Source organism: Uloborus diversus, chromosome 5, assembly GCF_026930045.1.
Source record: "Uloborus diversus isolate 005 chromosome 5, Udiv.v.3.1, whole genome shotgun sequence".
Taxonomy (NCBI): Eukaryota; Metazoa; Arthropoda; class Arachnida; order Araneae; family Uloboridae; genus Uloborus; species Uloborus diversus.
The window spans coordinates 47,187,358-47,205,553 of NC_072735.1; the positions used below are offsets into that span (position 1 = coordinate 47,187,358).

An 18,196-nucleotide genomic window follows, 5' to 3' on the forward strand; every position below is an offset into this window, starting at 1 on the left:
CCCCCCCCTCCAAGCAAGGGTATAGAGAATTTTCCACCCCCTCCCCCTTTACGACCCCTTACTTAATTAATGAATGGTCCGTTACACATATGAATGAGTATATTATACAAAGTTTATGATACTCTTTAAAGTTTATTATACAATATTTGATTAATTTAAAATATACGCAGTGGTTGGAGCTCCGACCATCGGGAGCGGATTCGGTATCCGACCTATAGATTTGCGCATGGTCGGGTCTGTAACACCTGCCTATAATATATGTACAGTACACACACACACCAAAGATGGTAACGACTGTTTCAAATATCATATTTTTAATTCGATGAACGAAACAAAATTGTTGATAAAAGTTTCATTAATTAAGAAGAAAAAGTTCGCCGTAACATTGCACGTGGGGGATTTGTAACGATATACGAGCAGTTCAAGAAATATTAACAGTTGCAAGTTTTAATAGAAAAGAAAAATCTTCGTACATACCATGCAGTTTTTGTGCATTGCCTTCATAAACCTCATTCGGCAACAAAATTGTTTTAACTCATTAAATGAAGACATTTAGATAGCGACATCCACTTGGTAATCGCGACCAACGTTAGTTAAGCCGAACATGGAGGTATAGAAGATTCTCCCTAAACAAAATCACGTGACAGAATCGAACCAATGAAAATGTTTTTGAGTCCTTCTTTTAAAGAATGTTTTTATTTTTCGCTCATCAAAGGAGTGTTTCCGAATTTCACGCAAATAAGGAAAAGTTTTAGTCTTGATTTTTTTCGTAAAGCGTCTTTTTTCGATAAAGTTAGCACTCAGAAAGAATGAATGCACCCGCAATAGATTTCACTCTTTTTAAGAGTTATTTTTTCGTTCTTTTGAATTAAGGGTGATATGTTTATAAAATTTTCGGAGTACATTTGTACATTTATTGCTCAACATTCTGTTTAATCATTGATTATCATTTACAGCTACATTAGTCTATGATGACGGAGATAAACGCACAATAATAATATATAGGTCTAGCTCAAAAATTATGTACTTTTAATAAACCTTCTAAAAACTAAGGTTTTTTGCACATGTATTTTACTTTTCAAATTCGGTGGTATTCTATTTATTGTTTTTTTTTAATTTGATTTTTTCATTTTTTTAACTTTAAACTTTAAACTTTAAGTCATTAAAATAAAAACATGAATATCCATTAGTAATTATATCAACGCTTATCAATTGAAAAACATTAGGTATTTTATTTACAATGCAGGATATTTTTTCACCGAAAATTAGTAAACTCATTAAATGTTAAATCAAGTGTGCAATAAAAATTTCAGCAACTAAAAAATTAAATGTTAGTGTGAATATTTTTCAATACAGGCAAACAAAATCAATATGACGAAGAATTTGGTCTTCATAAATACCATTTCGACGTAATTACTTGAAAGTATATTAAAAGTTTCTTTGAAATTTACCAATTCATCAAACGATTTTGGGATGCCATTTTCTTCACATTTGATTTTATTATTAATCAATTCCAATGACTTTCACGCAAATGGTTTTAAGTATGCGTAGATTATTTGTTGTACACTAAGGAATGTAGTGGGACATTTTCGGAAAATATCGTCAGCTTTTAGAAGAGTCATTAAGTTTATCTAATTCGGAAACACTCTCCAATTACATAAAGTCAATAATATATTCATTTGATTAGTGAGACATTTCCAATTGGGGAAGCTCAAGGTTAAATAATATTGTCCTGCCATTTCACTGTTCAGGTTAAGCCAAGAGTTATTTGAATTATCTAACCATGCTTGTCGAATAGATTTCTCCGAAGTCTTCTATTACTCTGAGGAGTATAGATTTTAAGCCTGAGAAACATTCCTGTTATCTAATCAGTTGAGTAATAAATTGCTGTCAAATAGGATGGCAGTGAAACTGCCCACGGAAAATGTTTCAAGAAATGTAATGAGAACTTTACATTATTTTTCTCATAAATACAGTTTCTCAAAATTTTGGCTCTATTTAAGAGACATATTTTTGTAGATATATGTGCGTCGGTAAATTTACGGAGATCAATATCGTTTTTTTCTTTTTTCAAAATATAACTTGGGATATTGCTAGTGAACAAGGTAGAGAATCTCATTAATTAGTGAAAGTGGGTTTTTTTTTTTTTTTTTGATTACCTGTGGATTTTAATCCTGAGAAACAATCTTGTTATTCAATCAGTTGAATAAGTTTCGTGTGAAATAAGATGGTGATGGAACTGCGCGTGATGTGCACCACGAGCAATGTTTCAAGAAATGAAATGAAAGTAGGTTTAGGGGAGGGGGGGTCCAAAGCGGGTAGGTTTTCAAAGAATGTTTGAAATTTGTAGTTTTTGAATTTTTATTGCAAAAATTTTGGTTTTATTTCCAAGTAGGGCTCTTGAACTTCAAAACAAAAAGTAAATTTTTTGTATTATTTCAAACCCAATATTTATTTATTATTAAATATTACAAACACTTTAAAAACCCGCTTTGCCCTACAAGGGGGCCAAAGCAGGTATGCGTAACTAACTGTGATTTGGTACGTTTGACAATCAAATATGAAGTTATAAATGATGAAATTGGTTGACTACTACATACGATTATAAAAAAATACGCAGAAAAAAGTTATATTTGTCCAATTTAAAGTCAGTATACATTTGTTTATAAAGCAAAAAGAAACAACTGATTAAATTAGTAGACTTATGAATTGCCATCATAAAAAATAATTTTTTAAAGTTATACTTACCTAATTGAACTAGAAAATCTAAGTCAGCACATGTGTCAAGAAATTATAAATAAATACATGATTAAATCCTATACTCGCTTTTCCCGACCCGCCTTTACCCAAAAGAACGTCTTTTATTTCAATAATTAAAACCTTAAGTTAATGATTCAACGAGCTGATGTGTGCATCACATGACTTCCTTTTACTCCAATTTAAAATCATTTTGTCATTATTGGCAGTTTTAATGTGATTCAATTGTTTACTCTCTAAGTGTCACCAACAGTGGCCAAAATGAAACCAGATTATAAAAAATCGACAAATTTGTCGTCAAGTTGGCGACTAAACATGGCGACCAAAAGACTGGCGATATATCCCGAAGTGTCCGCCAAATTATAACACTACTTGAGTTTACATCGAAATTAACAATGATTCCCTCCCCCAAAAAAGGCAAAAGACCCCTTCAGAAACACCCGAATGCAACCAAAAGGGAAGGTGCACAACTAGACCCCACTAGGAGTCTACGTACCAAATTTCAACTTTCTAGGACTTACCGTTCTTGAGTTATGCGACATATATACGCATATATGCACATTCGCACATGCGCACTTCCGCTCATCCGCACATACGCATATACATACATACGTACATACAGACGTAACGAGAAAATTCGTTGTAAATAACTCGGGAATCGTCATTATGTATATTTCACGGGGCTATACGTTCTTAGGCACTTATCCACGTGTGGTCGAGTCGAAAACAAAAACTCAATATTCATTCGGGGGTGAGTAAAACGGAAATTAAAGTCGCTTCTCCAGGGAAAATTTTTTCGCGAATACAATACACTTCCTTTCTTGCAAAAGGAAAGAAAAATAGGATTGACCATCTTAGTTTATGTAGTAGTCCTGGATCTGACAGCACTTCTGTAGGAAAGTTTGAGTAGGGAGAATTTTTTTCCAAAAATGCTTAGTAGGTGTCCTACAAAGTATTTTGGATTTGGATGGACATCCGCCACCTGGTCACTTCTCCTGCTATGACGTCATCAAAGATGGTGGCATCTCGATCACATAAATGCTCACATTATTTTAATACTCGACTTTTTTGCGTAATTCTTGCACATTTTTATACTAATTTATATTAAGTAGTTTACTTTTCAGTTACAGTGTTAAAGTTTTCCCAAAAACGTAGTTTAAAAAAATTTATTTTATTGTTTTTTATTTATTTTCCTTTTTTAAAATTCATTCTTTAAAATTATTTTTTCAACTGTCAATCGTTGAATAACCGTACAAAATTATACTCAGAAACTATTTACGTAAAAAAATGTTTTTTTGCTATTTTCACCTGGTGTGACTAATCAATCAGAATGTTCATTATTCGCTCCACTTAAGCGCGCCACTATAGGCGGCGCAGAGATAACATTCGAGCGCGTTGTTATACTTCGAAGTAGTAAGTTGGCAGCCATTGAATTATATGATGTGTTATGAGTGAGACTAAGAGTGGTTTTTGAGATGATGAAACGCTGTTAATCTAAAAGATTCTTTTTTTCGAGATTTATCGAAATAAAATTGAGATATGGATATTATTAAATTGTCGAGAGTGTCAAAAGACAGCATAGGAGACCTTAAACCAGTTGAAAAGACTTGCATTATATGTAATAAAAACAACAATAGTGTGATAAGTACAGAAAATGGTCGTGAAAAAATAAGGGCCATTGCGAAATGACGTAGTTACTAAGCGTTTGAACGCGTTAAGTGAGGAAGAGTTGTTGTACTACCATATGAATAATGCATGCTATAAGCAATACTGTCATAAGAAACCTCTTTTACAGCTTCAAAATGAGAAGGAAAAATCAAAAGGTGAAGATGGCAAGTTACTGATAAATTATTTACCAGTAACCTGTGACAAAGGCGTATACGCTATTGCACGCGAAGTGCAACTTAGCAATCCAGATAAATTTTCAAATATTGTACTGGTGTTGGGTGCATTCCATATAACTAAAATTGTGCTATGTTGTTTAGGTAAATATCTTCGAGGAAGTGGAATATCCGATGTGTTTATTGAATGTTCAGTCTTTGGAGTAAATGTGCTACAATCGGTTTTACATCGAAAGAATTATGTGAGAGGTGTCAAGGGGATGTTCATGTTGGGAGAAACCATGTTCAGATTGCAGGCGAAATTTTTTTGAAGAACGTTCCATTGAGTCCTACGCTACAGAGTTTGAAAACTTACAGAACATTCAGCAGAATATGTCTTTGACTTGGGAAAAAAATCAGATCAAATAGATGTAGATGGTAATGTGGAAAAACTCTTCTCGGACTTTGAGAGATTTGTCAACCGAGAAAGGAAAATGTCAGAGCAATTTTTGTACTGGGACAATTTTATGAAACTCGTCCAACTTCTCAGAAATTTGATTCGTTCAGATAGACAAGGTCTTTGGGAATTACATTTAAATACAGTGCAGAAACTTCAACCAGTATTTGCCGTATTTGACTGCGTCAACTATCAGCGATGGTTTTCTCTGTATTTAGAAGACATGAGGACAATGAGGAGACTAACCAAGACAGCCCCAGAGGTGCGTGAAATGTTCATGAAGGGGAACAAAGGTAATCCGTTTTATATGCATATGCTTCCTAATCCATTGCACAATCTGTTAGCAAAAGCACTGGTTTCCAGAGATACAAAGGAAAAAATATTAAAATTATTTAAGACCGGCGAAGAGATGTATTGTACATAGCAGAAAACACGATACGAGGACAAAACAGTAAGAATATCAAGCACATTCCATAAAGCCATGTTGCCACCATTTCATTGCACCAAAGCGCAAAGTATTGGTGCTACAAGGAAAGTTACTAAAAAGATATCGAACAAGTCATCTCACCAAATGATACAAATAGCTCAGGCTCGTTCGTATGACATGCAAGAGCTCTTTCGTTATGAGCTATCTGAAAACTGTTCATTGTTCAATGACCAAGGGCTAATGGTAAAATAACAAAAAAAGTGCATTGTTAAAAGAGCTGGAAACATGGTAGCACCAGTGATGATACCTGGTTCAAGTCTGACGATAAAACCTGTTTTATAGTTGACGTCACGAACTCTGTACGAAAGGTTATGATAATTGAAAATAAAACTTTTGGTGGAGCTATTTCAGCTTTTTCGTCATACTTCGGGAGCATCACCAAGAACTGTGGAAGAGTACATTACATTTTTGACAGTTATCTCAAATTTTCTCCTAAAAAGTCTGAAAGGGTGCAAAGACAAGGTAGCAGCATCGTTATAGATGTGGTCAAAATCTCAGAAGATATATTCCATTGCCTGTCCGACTCAGCAGCTTTTGGGGATCATCAAGAAACAAACTGATGTTGCAAAAGTTCATTGCCGATACAGTGACAGCTTCTTTGACTCCAAACACCACATAATACCAACCACACTTTTAGTGCCTTTCATGGTGATGAAGAGGATGATGTAATATTTAACTGTACATCTGTGCAAAGTGGAAAACAGATAAATAACCCAGAATTAAACTGTCTGACAGTAGAGGAAGCTGAATTCAGAATGTCGATTCCATCAAAACATGCATCGCTGTGTGTGTTCACTAAAATCATTATTGCTAGCGCTGACACTGATATAATGGTGTTAACTTTGTTTCACTATCTTACTCTTCAACGATTTGGTGTTCGGGAACTTTGGGTGCGTACTGGAGTTGGTGATTTTACACGATTCTTATCTGTTGATGATATTCACTGAAAAAAGGTGAAAACTTATATGTGTTCGTTGCTTCCTGCCATCCACGCACTATCTGGATCAGATTAAACAAGTAAATTTCGTACCAAAAAATCTGCTCTTCCTTGTGCATCTGTAGAGTATTTGGAGAGTTTTGGCGTATCATCTGACTGGATTTAGATAGAGCAAAGCCTTAAATCTGCAGAAAAATACTTAGTGCAAGTATTGCGGAAAGGGTCATTCTGTAAATCTTTAGATTAACTTAGGTTATGGCTGTATCATCATGCGAAAAATATTGACACTGATAACTTGCCGCCTACTAGCAGAAGTGCTAAGCGTCACTTATTAAAATCATATTTTTACACATACCTACAACGACATTGTATTGACGATGCTGCTGTTGACTTAGATCCTTGTGAATTTGGTTTTGCAGTGGTAGATGATGATTTGATGCCAGAAAAGAACTTACAGAGATTTCCAAATGATTTTATTGGAGCATGTAATTGCTTGAAATGTGCCAAATCTTCCTGTACTTTTAGAGCAAATGAAGTAACCTGTTGCTCTTTCTGTAAGTGTAATAGTACGGGTTTGCAACAAGGGCGCCCATATAGGGAGGCAAGAGGGGCTTGCCCCGCCCCCCCCCCTTTAAAATTAGAACTTCCTTGCTTTTGGCACTTTTTGCTTTGCAAAAATGTAAAAACATTTATTCTCCAGCCATTAATGAATAAGTTATTAAAAATGAAATATTTTAATGACTCTAATCTGTCTTAAAATCGGTTTCCATGGAGAAAATACCCTCCTAACCCATGGGGAAAATATCTGAGCACCCCCTCCCCCTACTATTTTGCATATGGGCGCCCTTGGTTTGCAACCAACCTGTAACCACCCCTTTTAAATATAATTTTATTAAGTGCAACAAAAAAAATATAAAAAATCGTTATTAATAGCAGCAGTAAAAATACATTGCTATTCGCCTTAAAAACACTAATTGTAACTTACTGGCCAAATTTTCATTTTTGTTGGTTAAGTATTAACATTTGGGTACATTAACACATTTAAGTAATTTGGGCTTATATGGGGACGAAAGCGCGGGCCCGCCATCTTTGATGACGTCATAGCTGAAAAATGTACGAAATGGCAGATGTCCACATAAGCTCTAAATACTTTTTAGGACACCTACTAAACATTTTTGAAGCAAAATTCTCCATACTCAATCTTCCCATCGAAGTACTAAGCATTTATGAGAGCGAGCGACCGCCATCTTTGATGACGTCATAGCAGGAAAAGTGACCAGGTGGCGGATGTCCACCCGAGTCCAAAATACTTTCTAGGACACCTACTAAACATTTTTGAAAAGAAACTCTCCCTACTCGAACTTTCCTACAGAAGTGCTGTCAGATCCTGGACTATAGATGGTGACGGAATAATTCAATACTATTGAGAATAAAAAAAGGGCTGGTCTTCGACTAATCATAAGTTACAAGACTTCATTTGTTTTTTTAGAACTTCATTTTTTAATTTTAAGCTTGGTTATGCCATGCCGCTTCACTGTTGCTTTACTGGGACTGATTAAATCTAGGGGGTGTTCGGGTTAACATGACATACGTATGCGTTGCCGCTGACACACCATGCGGGGGCATATGAAGGCCTACCCGCATTGGGCGACCTACCCGCTTTGGGCCACCCTTCCCTATATGCGTCGGTAACGTCTATGCAGATCAATACATTTTTTTCCCTCTCAAATTATAACTAGAAGAATACCCAGAGGTTCAAGCAAGGTTAAATATGTCATTAACAAGTAAAAGTGCCTTTTCTTTGTTATTTTATTAATGATTACCTTTGAATTTTGTCCTGAGAAACAATTTAGTTATCTAATCAGTTGAGTAATAAATTGCATGTCAAATAAGATGGTAGTGGATGGTAGTGACTGGTAGATGAGACTACTCATACTCGATCCCACGAGAAATGTTTTAAGAAATAAAATGAAAACTAGATTTTTTTCTCTTATATGCAGAATTACCACTCCATTTAAAAAACATATTTCTGATATGTATATAGGGGAAAAGGGGGCTCATGTGAACACAGATCACATGTGAACATGGTATGTTTTACTAAGGTCGCTTCAAGCAAAAAAAACTGGAAAAATTCTCAATTAAGGACAGTACCAATTGAACCTCTTGGACTAACATTTAGAGCAATGAGCCATTTTATGTTTCTGTGGTAGCTATTTCTTTGTTTTCGCAGGTGTGGAAAAAACTTATCACTGTCTCCTTTACAAGATAACATTTTTAAAACTAACGGCTAATCTAAATCTAGCTATTACGAATCATTGTATGAACATTCAAGTAAAATTTACGACAATGTTTAAATTTTTTTATTCAATTAAAAATTCTTTATTTTTGCAAATTAGCTCTAAAGTAGATTATGGGGCACTTTGTGAAAACACAACATCTAGGGGCACAAGTCAGCAGTTCCCACAACCGCTCTCCTTAATATTATTATTGGTGTAGGATTGTAAGTGTTAAAAAATGAGTAAATATTTATACTTATTATTTTTCTATAGTCATTTTGTAAATTTATTGTCAATTGTTATTAATGTTAATAAACATAAATTAATATATATTTAATATTTTTATTTTTAAATTTTTTTGTTACTAAATATTTGATCCATAATTTAGTGTTATTTAATACTTACAGGAAATAAAGAGACATACAATATTTTCATTTAATTAAAAACTCAAGTTCAAAATCATTTTAAAATACATTATATAAGAATGTACACTGTAAAAAAAATCCGGAAACGTTTCTGAGTATATCGTGCAGCTGTGGTTCATAAAAGTTTCAAAAACGTTTCTGAGTATTTCGGAATCCTCTTTCTGTAATGTCCAGAAACGTGTCTGAGTATTTCGGAATCATCTTTCTGTAGTTTTCAGAAACGTTTCTGAGTATTTCGGAATCCTCTTTCTGTAATGTCTAGAAACGTGTCTGTATATTTCGGAATCCTCTTTCTGTAATTTTCAGAAACGTTTCTGAGTATTTCGGAATCCTCTTTCCGTAATTTCCAGAAATGTTTCTGAGTATTCTGTGCAGCTGTGGTTCATGAAAGTTTCGAAAACGTTTCCGAGTATTTCGGAATTCTCCAAACAATTTTCAAAAACGTTTCCGAGAATTTCGGAATCCTTTTTCCGTGATTTTTTCTAAAATATAATTCTTTGTTATAGTATTGCATACCATATCAGTTTCAATTCTTTCATATCTAAGAGCAATAATACAAGCAATTTTAGAATCATTCGTGGATTTTTTTTTTTTTTTTTGAATTTCTAATGACAAACAGCATGGTTAACAGCATAACATATGCACAGTTATAAATTTTTGAAAAAATATGAAATAATCTAGTAGTTTCATTCCTAATCATAAAATCGTCGGGGAATTGGGGGGGGGGTACCTTCTGAAAAGTGGGGATTGTTTGTTAAACAATCTTAAACTTCAGTTTTTCTCTCAATATTTTCAAGACAAAACTATCAACATATTGTATTTTTAATGCAGAACTTAAAAACATATCTTGTTTCAAACTTGATAGCTTTTATCTTCGGATAAAATTTGACAGGACTTACTTACCCTTCGCGTTCCGGAATTCGTTCACCTCAAGTCAATTTCTCTGACGAACAAAGTGTACCGAAAAGTACCAACAGAGAAATTGATGAATTTAAATATGACACCAAGTCCCCCTGCTGGAACCATTCGGGTTGATTCTTCTGTTCTTGCCCTTTTCCAGCTCATCACAAATATAAATACTTATTCAAAATAGGTTACTGATTTTATTTTAACAGTGTGTGCAAAATGCAATATATATTATTTTTATTAAAACATTGAACTCTATTACATGATTATTCCATTTCATATATACGAGAATCCCCCCTCCCACACCATAAGAGTGATGGTGCACCCGTAAAATACTATAAAGCGCCCCCCCCCCCCCTTAAAAAAGCAACCCCCTGAAAATGTCAATGGCACAGTCTGCGTGGTGAACGCCCCTCGTCTTCTCCCCATATGTACATTGCATATTAATAACATAGTTTTTTAAAAATGATCACTTTTAAAACAATGACATTAAATAATATTATTTTTTATTTTGGCATGTAAATGCAGCTGTTCCATTTTTGCCACTGACTCATTCCTCCTAACTGTCCTACATTAAACTAGTATGCATGCAGTAGGTCCTGTCCTGAGGAAGACAAATTATAGGGACTTGTTTCTTAATTTAGCCGAGGTAAAAAAAACCCCTACTTTTAATTTTAGGTTTAAGCTCTTGTTTATTGAATATAGTTTAGCATATGGTGCGTTTGGCTCAATGTAACGCATATATTAGAGCTTAAATACTCTCTATTTAGTAAGTAGTTTAATATCTTTTGGTCTTTTGACCATATTTATCGAATCTTCCACGGCTGATGAGCTCCGAATTCAACCTTTCAACTTTATTCTAATAATTGCTACTTTTAATTTTATTTTTCTCATTGCTATTCATTGCTTGTGTTTTTCATATATATTCAAAAATATATTATTGAGAAATAATTCTTGTTTGTTATATTTGCAGCTTCTTTCCCTTAAGGGCAGGTACATTGCAATTAAAATAAATCGTACTAATGAAGCTCTGCTGAGATAAATAACATTTCATGTATAATATAAATTATAAATCAAAGTATCATATAAATTATGAGTCAAATACTTTGATATGGTGTAAAAATACAAAATTATTTATTTTATTAAGTCTTTTTTTTTTCTTTTGCTAAAATTGAGGCTTGTAAAACGAAAAAAATGATGACATTTTTAAATACATATATGAATCTATTTGTTAAAGAAATTAATACACATTTAACTAATTTAAAGCGTTTCGCTAATGCAAATATTTAAAGAGGTATCGTCATTTAGATAATACTGAAGCACTATGTTCCTAATTACAAGAAATTGGTTTTTTTTTTTTTTTTACTTCATACAATCTAGCTACACTGTTTACAAGAGAATGAAAACATGCAATCTTAAAGACGATTTTTCAAACCTGACAATTTGCTAATTATAACATTTTATTCATAATGCTTGATACATAAATGTTCAGCCAAATATTAACTGAGATTGACACATAAAAACAAAGTACACAATAACACTTATTTAAAGTTTTTTATAATCTTCAATTCATAAATTTTACAGAATAAAACTAGACACACTTGCACTTTAAATATGTGTTCTATGTAATGTAAAATATTTTCAAATTGCAATAGTTCACAACGAAAAAATGATACTGAGGAAAATAGTTTTTAACGAGATTTATATGAACTAAATCACTTTAAAGTAATAGAGTTGCAAAGCGACTTACCTATTCGTCGGTGGTGGTCTTTTGCAGGCTTTGGTCACCAAAAAGGTGATTTTTATGACAGAATAAAATTCCGCCTACAAAAATTACCCATTTGGTAGAAAGAAGAAAAGTATCCAAGAAAAAAGTAAATTACCTACACAAGTTATGCGACGCAACGAATTTACATGGCGTCCTCTCCGCAGGTTTTTGGTTTTTGATTTCAGTTTGTATTCCTTCCGCGAGCATGCGTCGAGAAGTTGCACTTCGTACTCAAAAATAAGCGACATAGCTTCAAATTCAATCTCATGACGATACATTAGCAAGAAAATATAAGACTTTAAAATTATCTTCAGTGAATTCATGCGAGGAACAAAACTTCTAATAATCCTCTTGATGAGTGTTCGCACATGAGTCAGCACTTGTTTTCATTGCTTGCTTTCACGAGTTTCAGTTTGGATTTGCTGCTGTACTATAACATTGCCGTGTGAGCTGAGCATGCGTCGACTCTTACTTTCTTGTTAAACGGGAAAGGTTTTTGATAATAGCAGAAAACTGCTGAGGGCGTACGAATCTGTGTATTACGGAAAGTTCTTTTGTATATTCAGAGAGTTTTCCGAGATTTTTTACAGTGTATGAAGCTTTAAAGCAAAATATTTTAGAGTAACCCTTACATAAAAAATATTCTTTGTGTTATGTATCATATAAGTTTCTGTCTAGTCTATTCAGTAATCAGAACAGGCTACGAGGCTTAAGAATTTGACAGTGCGCATTTATATATTCGGAAAAATATTTTCTTAGTGAAACAATAACTGTACAATTGAAACTGACTCAGTATAGGTTACAAATCCTTCAACGTATTTGTTATTTAGGTGTATGTTTTATATTGAAGAATTTTCCTTTAAAATATGATGCTTCTCCTGCATTTTTACCCGTGTTCATATGTACTTTAGACTTGTTCACATGTGCCCTCCTCTAAAGGCAAATGTGAACAACTGCAGACGTTTTTTAAAAATACCACAAAGTAAAGAAATATTTTTTTTAAAAAATTTCCAAAAAATCCATGTCACAAAGAAAGGTGTATTCAATCATGGGGACACTTTTGCGTTGAAAAATTGATAATATTTTTTGAAAAATAAAAAAATGAAATGAAGTTCAAATTAGAATTATTTACATACTTATATTATTTAAATTCAAATGAAATTTTTAAAACAATAATTATTATCTATGAAGATTTTTGAAAATATATTTTTAATCTATGAAGGTCAACATATTTTCATTTTATTTTATTTCTTTACTTATCTTTTCAGGTTAAATTTGCATCAATGCTCGTTAACGGTATTAAATACCACATTAAATTGCAATGTATATTTTTTGGTATTTACTTTCCCCCCAAAGCCTCCTATTACGTTCATGAGTAGAGATTTTAATTAGTGAGAAATATTCTTGTCATGTCATCAGTTAATTATGATTCGAAGTTGTTAGTTTTTCTCTGGTTCATAAAAGAGAAAATCATTAAAAAAAGAGAGTAGCGCCAAAAACATACAATGATAATTAAAGATTTTTTTTTCAATGTAATAGAAAAATTTTGTGTGCATATTTTATGTTTTTGTACATAAAATGTTAAAATACATTTAGTACTATAAAATATTTTCTTCTTTCCTTATATTTTAGAGAGTGACACATAATGCAAAAGTATAGTATATGACTGTTTCATTCTTAAAAACGTTTATCCTAACCTTTGTATTGAAATCTGATAATACTAATGGAACTACGAATGAATATTCTTAAATAGTAGTTAGTATGGCACAGATTTACAGCAGTATTTAAAATAGGTATTTCTTCTTGTCTATTGTGTGTAAAAATTTGGGATAATAAACTGTCTAAAACAGTTTGATTTAATTATGTTATACTATGTTAGATAATTTATTAAGGACAAGGATATTACTGGTAGATATTCTGACACTATGACAGCTATATTTTGAATAAACTGCTTTTTAAGTTATCAATATTAATAGAGATATAGCAGAGCTTCCGGTTTTTACTTTAATGAATTTTTTCACTCAACCCTGTTTCTTAACGATTTTGACACGTCATTTACTCTCCTTACTATACAAGATGCTTCCATTATTATTATATTATTTATTTATTTATTTATTTATTTAAAAAAAACGATTTTTCGTGGTTTTTCAGTTTTTATTTTGCCAAAGCTGTGAAACAAAATAAACCAATGATACAGAGACACCACGCGTAGCCATGGCTATAGAAAACGAGGAATTTTTTCTGAAAATTGCAGTACATTAAGAAAGAACAATATATTGTATAATATAATTTGCAATGGAACATTATTTTTTATTTTTGACCATAAATTTGTACCTACAGAAAAAGGTGGAAATTTTTCACTTATTTTTCTCTAACTCTACAAAGCATTCAAAATACAAATAAGCTTGATATTAAACAAATAAGTACTGCCCTGAAAACTAGTAGATCTCAATTAATATTTTCAATGTAAATATAAGACTTTTATGATTTAATAATAACAAAAATAAGTTTTGACTTACAACGAAGTATTGTAATACGAGGATCAATGTTTGAAAATTGCTTGTACTATCATAGTCTTCGATTTTCAAAGTTGATTTTTCTTGACTAGAATAGACTACGTAGGTTTCTACATAGTTAAAATATTACTAGATAGGTGGCGCTAAAAAGTTTCATTATTTCACGATGTCTCACACATTCCCCAACTTTAAATCAAAAAAAAAAAGAGAAAATAAAAGCTTGGACATGTTTTACGAAAGCGCTTTTCGAAAGAAATGTGAATAATGGTTATACTTATCGATATGCTTGGATGGTAACAAAGAAGAATTGCAGCGTTTGTGAGAGGTAATATAGTGGTTTAAAAATGGTGATGCACTCTAATTTCCTCAAAGTGTCAAGCAAAACTCTGTTATCCCACGCATGGTTTTTATTTTCCGTCATTCTTTATTCACCCACGTATTCAAATTTGTATACAGATAACAGTTGGCAAATGTAACAAATTAAAAAAAAAAAAACAGAAAAAAAAAGCATTCGCATTTCGAGAAGGAAAAAAAATTAATCGATAGTAAATTTTATTAGATGGAAAATTTCAGCGAAAGTTCTGTCAAAAATGTGCATTTATCAAACTAATCATTTATTTGAGTACACTTTATAAATTAGTTTTGTTCAGATTGCACCAATTTTTAATCTTTATTGTTTAATCTTTTTACATGTAATAAATAAAAATGAAAAAAGTGGTACTCAAAGAAAAGTTTAGATTAAGAAAGAAAAAATTTCATGGAATTCCAAACTCAAATATTACTGTAAAGATCCATCTTAACACTGTGTAACAAAAATTTTCCTTGCATTTTTCAATTTAAAATTACTTTTTTACAAGATTCATTTGTTTATTTAAAACTTTGTTTAGTTGAAATTTCAAAATGAAGGTTCTCAAAATCTATAAACAAAAAAACATATTAAAGACTTTTCACCAAACAATAAAAACTTTTGCTAATACAGTTTTCTGTTTTAATTGCCAATATAGATACTGACCTAGAGATGAGATTTTATTCTGGTTCTTTTTCTCTATTTAACATGCTAAATATTGATTAAAATTGTTTAAACAGATATTTCCTAATATGATCATTTATTGCAATTACATTCTTTGAACATATTCACATACTAGCAATACAAGAATTAGGTTAGCAGCTAACAGTTTCAGTCTTTTTGAAAAGGAAGTAGGAAATCAAGCGAAATCCCGTTACAGCGAGCTTCTAGGGATCGCAAATATTGTTCGTTGTAGCGGGAATTTCGTTGCAATAGAATTCAAGAAATACAAGGAAAATTCAATCAGGACTGAAAATTTATTTCGTTAAAATAGTTATTTCGTTGTATTGGCATTCATTGTAACGGGCTTATACTGGAACCATGAACGATGAGCTAGCACATTTTTTAGCGTAAGCAATGCTTTTTTTTAAATTATTTTTTATTTTAATACCAACAACACAAGAATTATGTTAGCAACTAGCATCTTTTCAGTTTTTCTAGCAATGAAGTATTAAATAATTAATAACGTCTTAAGTTATTTTATCTCTATCTTTCTAGGTTTTGGTGACTATGTTGCTCTTCAAAAAGAAAGCGCCTTGCAGAGTAAGCCAGAATACGTAGCATTTAGTTTGGTATTCATCCTATTCGGTCTTTCTGTGGTATCTGCCGGAATGAACTTGCTGGTCTTGAGATTCCTAACAATGAACACTGAAGACGAACGGAGAGACGAAGCGGAAGCCCAGTGTGCTGCTCAAGAAGCCGTTCGTCTAGAAGGGGACGTCATAACAGCGAACGGAAGTATTATTTCCGGAATGGGACCAGAGGATTCTAATTCAGACGATGATGGATCCCTTTGCACTTGCCATGCTTGTTGTCCTGTTCGTCGCAGGAGAGAAATGAACATTGAAACTCCTTATGGTCTTCGGAGTAGGTCATTAAGTAGGTCGCCCCATGGTATGCCAATGCACATTATCAGCCCTGCTGACACTAGAGACGATATTATGGATTCTTTGCGGTCCGACTCGGATCTCTGCATGGAATTCCCAGACATAAGAAAAAAGAGATTGTCTATATGACATAGACTAATGCTTAACGAACTTTAACCAATTTATTAGAAGCATTTGAAACTTTTCTGAATAAGGACAAGTTGTTGATTGGTTATGAACTTCTGGAGTGAGATCAGTTTCTTGAAAAAAGTAGCAATCAAAGTGTATGTGAAGTAAAGTATATACCGGTATGAGTAAACGAAAATTAAGTCTGAAAATTTTTCATATTTTATTAACTGCGAAAACCCAATCCTAATTAATACCTACTAAAGGAATACGTAGCTAGAAAAAATATATTTTCATAGTTTAAGAAAATCAAATTGAAGACCTTTGGGTCTTTAAACTAAATAGCATAGATTTTTGCAAAATCATTTTTTCTTCTTTTGAATACTTTACTGTCGCTAGAATAGATTCAATGATTTTTCAGTATTCACGAGTTTGCATTTCAAACTACGATTCTATCTAACCTGAATAAAAAAAGGCTAAAAATTATCTTTACATCTTTACTCGATAATGAATTATTCTATAACGTGATATGTGCAACTAAAAAGGAACAATACTTCTTTCTAATTGCTACTAAGAATTTCTTCATATTACCATTTGTAATAACTACATTCAAAACAGACATTCGACTACAGAACCTATTTATCTTAGTATTCAGGTCATTGAAAATGTGATCTTAAACTTTAAACTTTGATGTTGGTTGATCGGCAAGTGACTGTGTATACATTCATTCCTCTGTCAGATATAATGTGCTTGGCAACTTCATCATAAACATACAAAGAGACTACAGATTGGAACTACCGTCTTCAGAGCTTTCTTTTTAATTTCAAATTTAAGACTTTTACGCAAGAAGTAACAATTTTAATACTTGTAGAAGTTATGATAATGTAAATTTCTATTAGTAAGTGATAAGTTGTAAAGAAAGTATACATTTTTGTATAAATACCATTTTTCAATAATTCCAAAATAAAAAAAGTGATAAATGGACTTATTTGTTTTTCAGATTTTATTAGCTGTATTCAAACAGGCCATTTCATTACACATTAAAACATCTCTAGTTTCGCAATCAGCCATTTATTGTTGCACTTCAAAATTCGGGGCGAAACAGATATGGGTTCAAACTGCAATCTACCCGACGAATCACAGAAGCACTCTGAAACGGGAATACTAATGACACAATTCGTGACGTAAGTAAAACTTTTAATTCAACAGAAACATTGCAGTGCTTACACACAGGCAAGAACCTTCCCTACAATCTTGAAATTAGAGATTGTACTGAAATACAATAGAAAATTCTTACATCCATTAATTTATTTACTTGGTGCGGCAAAAAAAAAAAAAATGCAAACCCCGGACAAGCAGTTTTCCATGTAACTTTATTATGAATAAATAAATTTCCATAACCCAAAAAAATAATAACATGTGTAGGACTTTAACAATTAAATTAAAAACGAAATGTAATTAGTTTGAAACTCGCCACTTTTTGAAATGATACAGAGGTGCTACCCCTTATTGAAATTTTCAACCAAGGGCCGCAAGTTTTTGCTTTTAATCAATAAAATTCCCTCTAAAGAGACTTTACAGAGTCCAAACTTTTGCTTCGTTTAGAGTAGATCTTAGACTCTAAAATAGGTTATGCAGTGTAATCTACGTGATTAAGGTCTTGTTGTTTGCCGAGGCTCAACAAACAAACGAACTGTCGTTTTCCTTGGTTAAACAACTTGAAAATAGCAAGTCGTTTTTTTGAAATAGTAAGAAAACCGAAAAACAATACGTTAACTAGGAGATAGAT

At 32.4% G+C, this 18,196-nt stretch overlaps 1 protein-coding gene across 2 annotated transcripts in view; it reads left to right on the forward strand.

Moving 5' to 3' along the window:
• LOC129221917 (two pore potassium channel protein sup-9-like) overlaps nucleotides 1–17,378 on the forward strand; it is a 94,447-nt gene extending 77,069 nt beyond the window's left edge. For both annotated transcript variants that reach the window (XM_054856295.1, XM_054856294.1), the window contains exon 3: nucleotides 15,914–17,378. In XM_054856295.1, coding sequence (XP_054712270.1) covers nucleotides 15,914–16,431 — 518 coding nt within the window. In that variant the 3' untranslated portion in view covers nucleotides 16,432–17,378. The remainder of the gene's footprint in view (nucleotides 1–15,913) is intronic.
• Nucleotides 17,379–18,196: the final 818 nt, after the last annotated feature.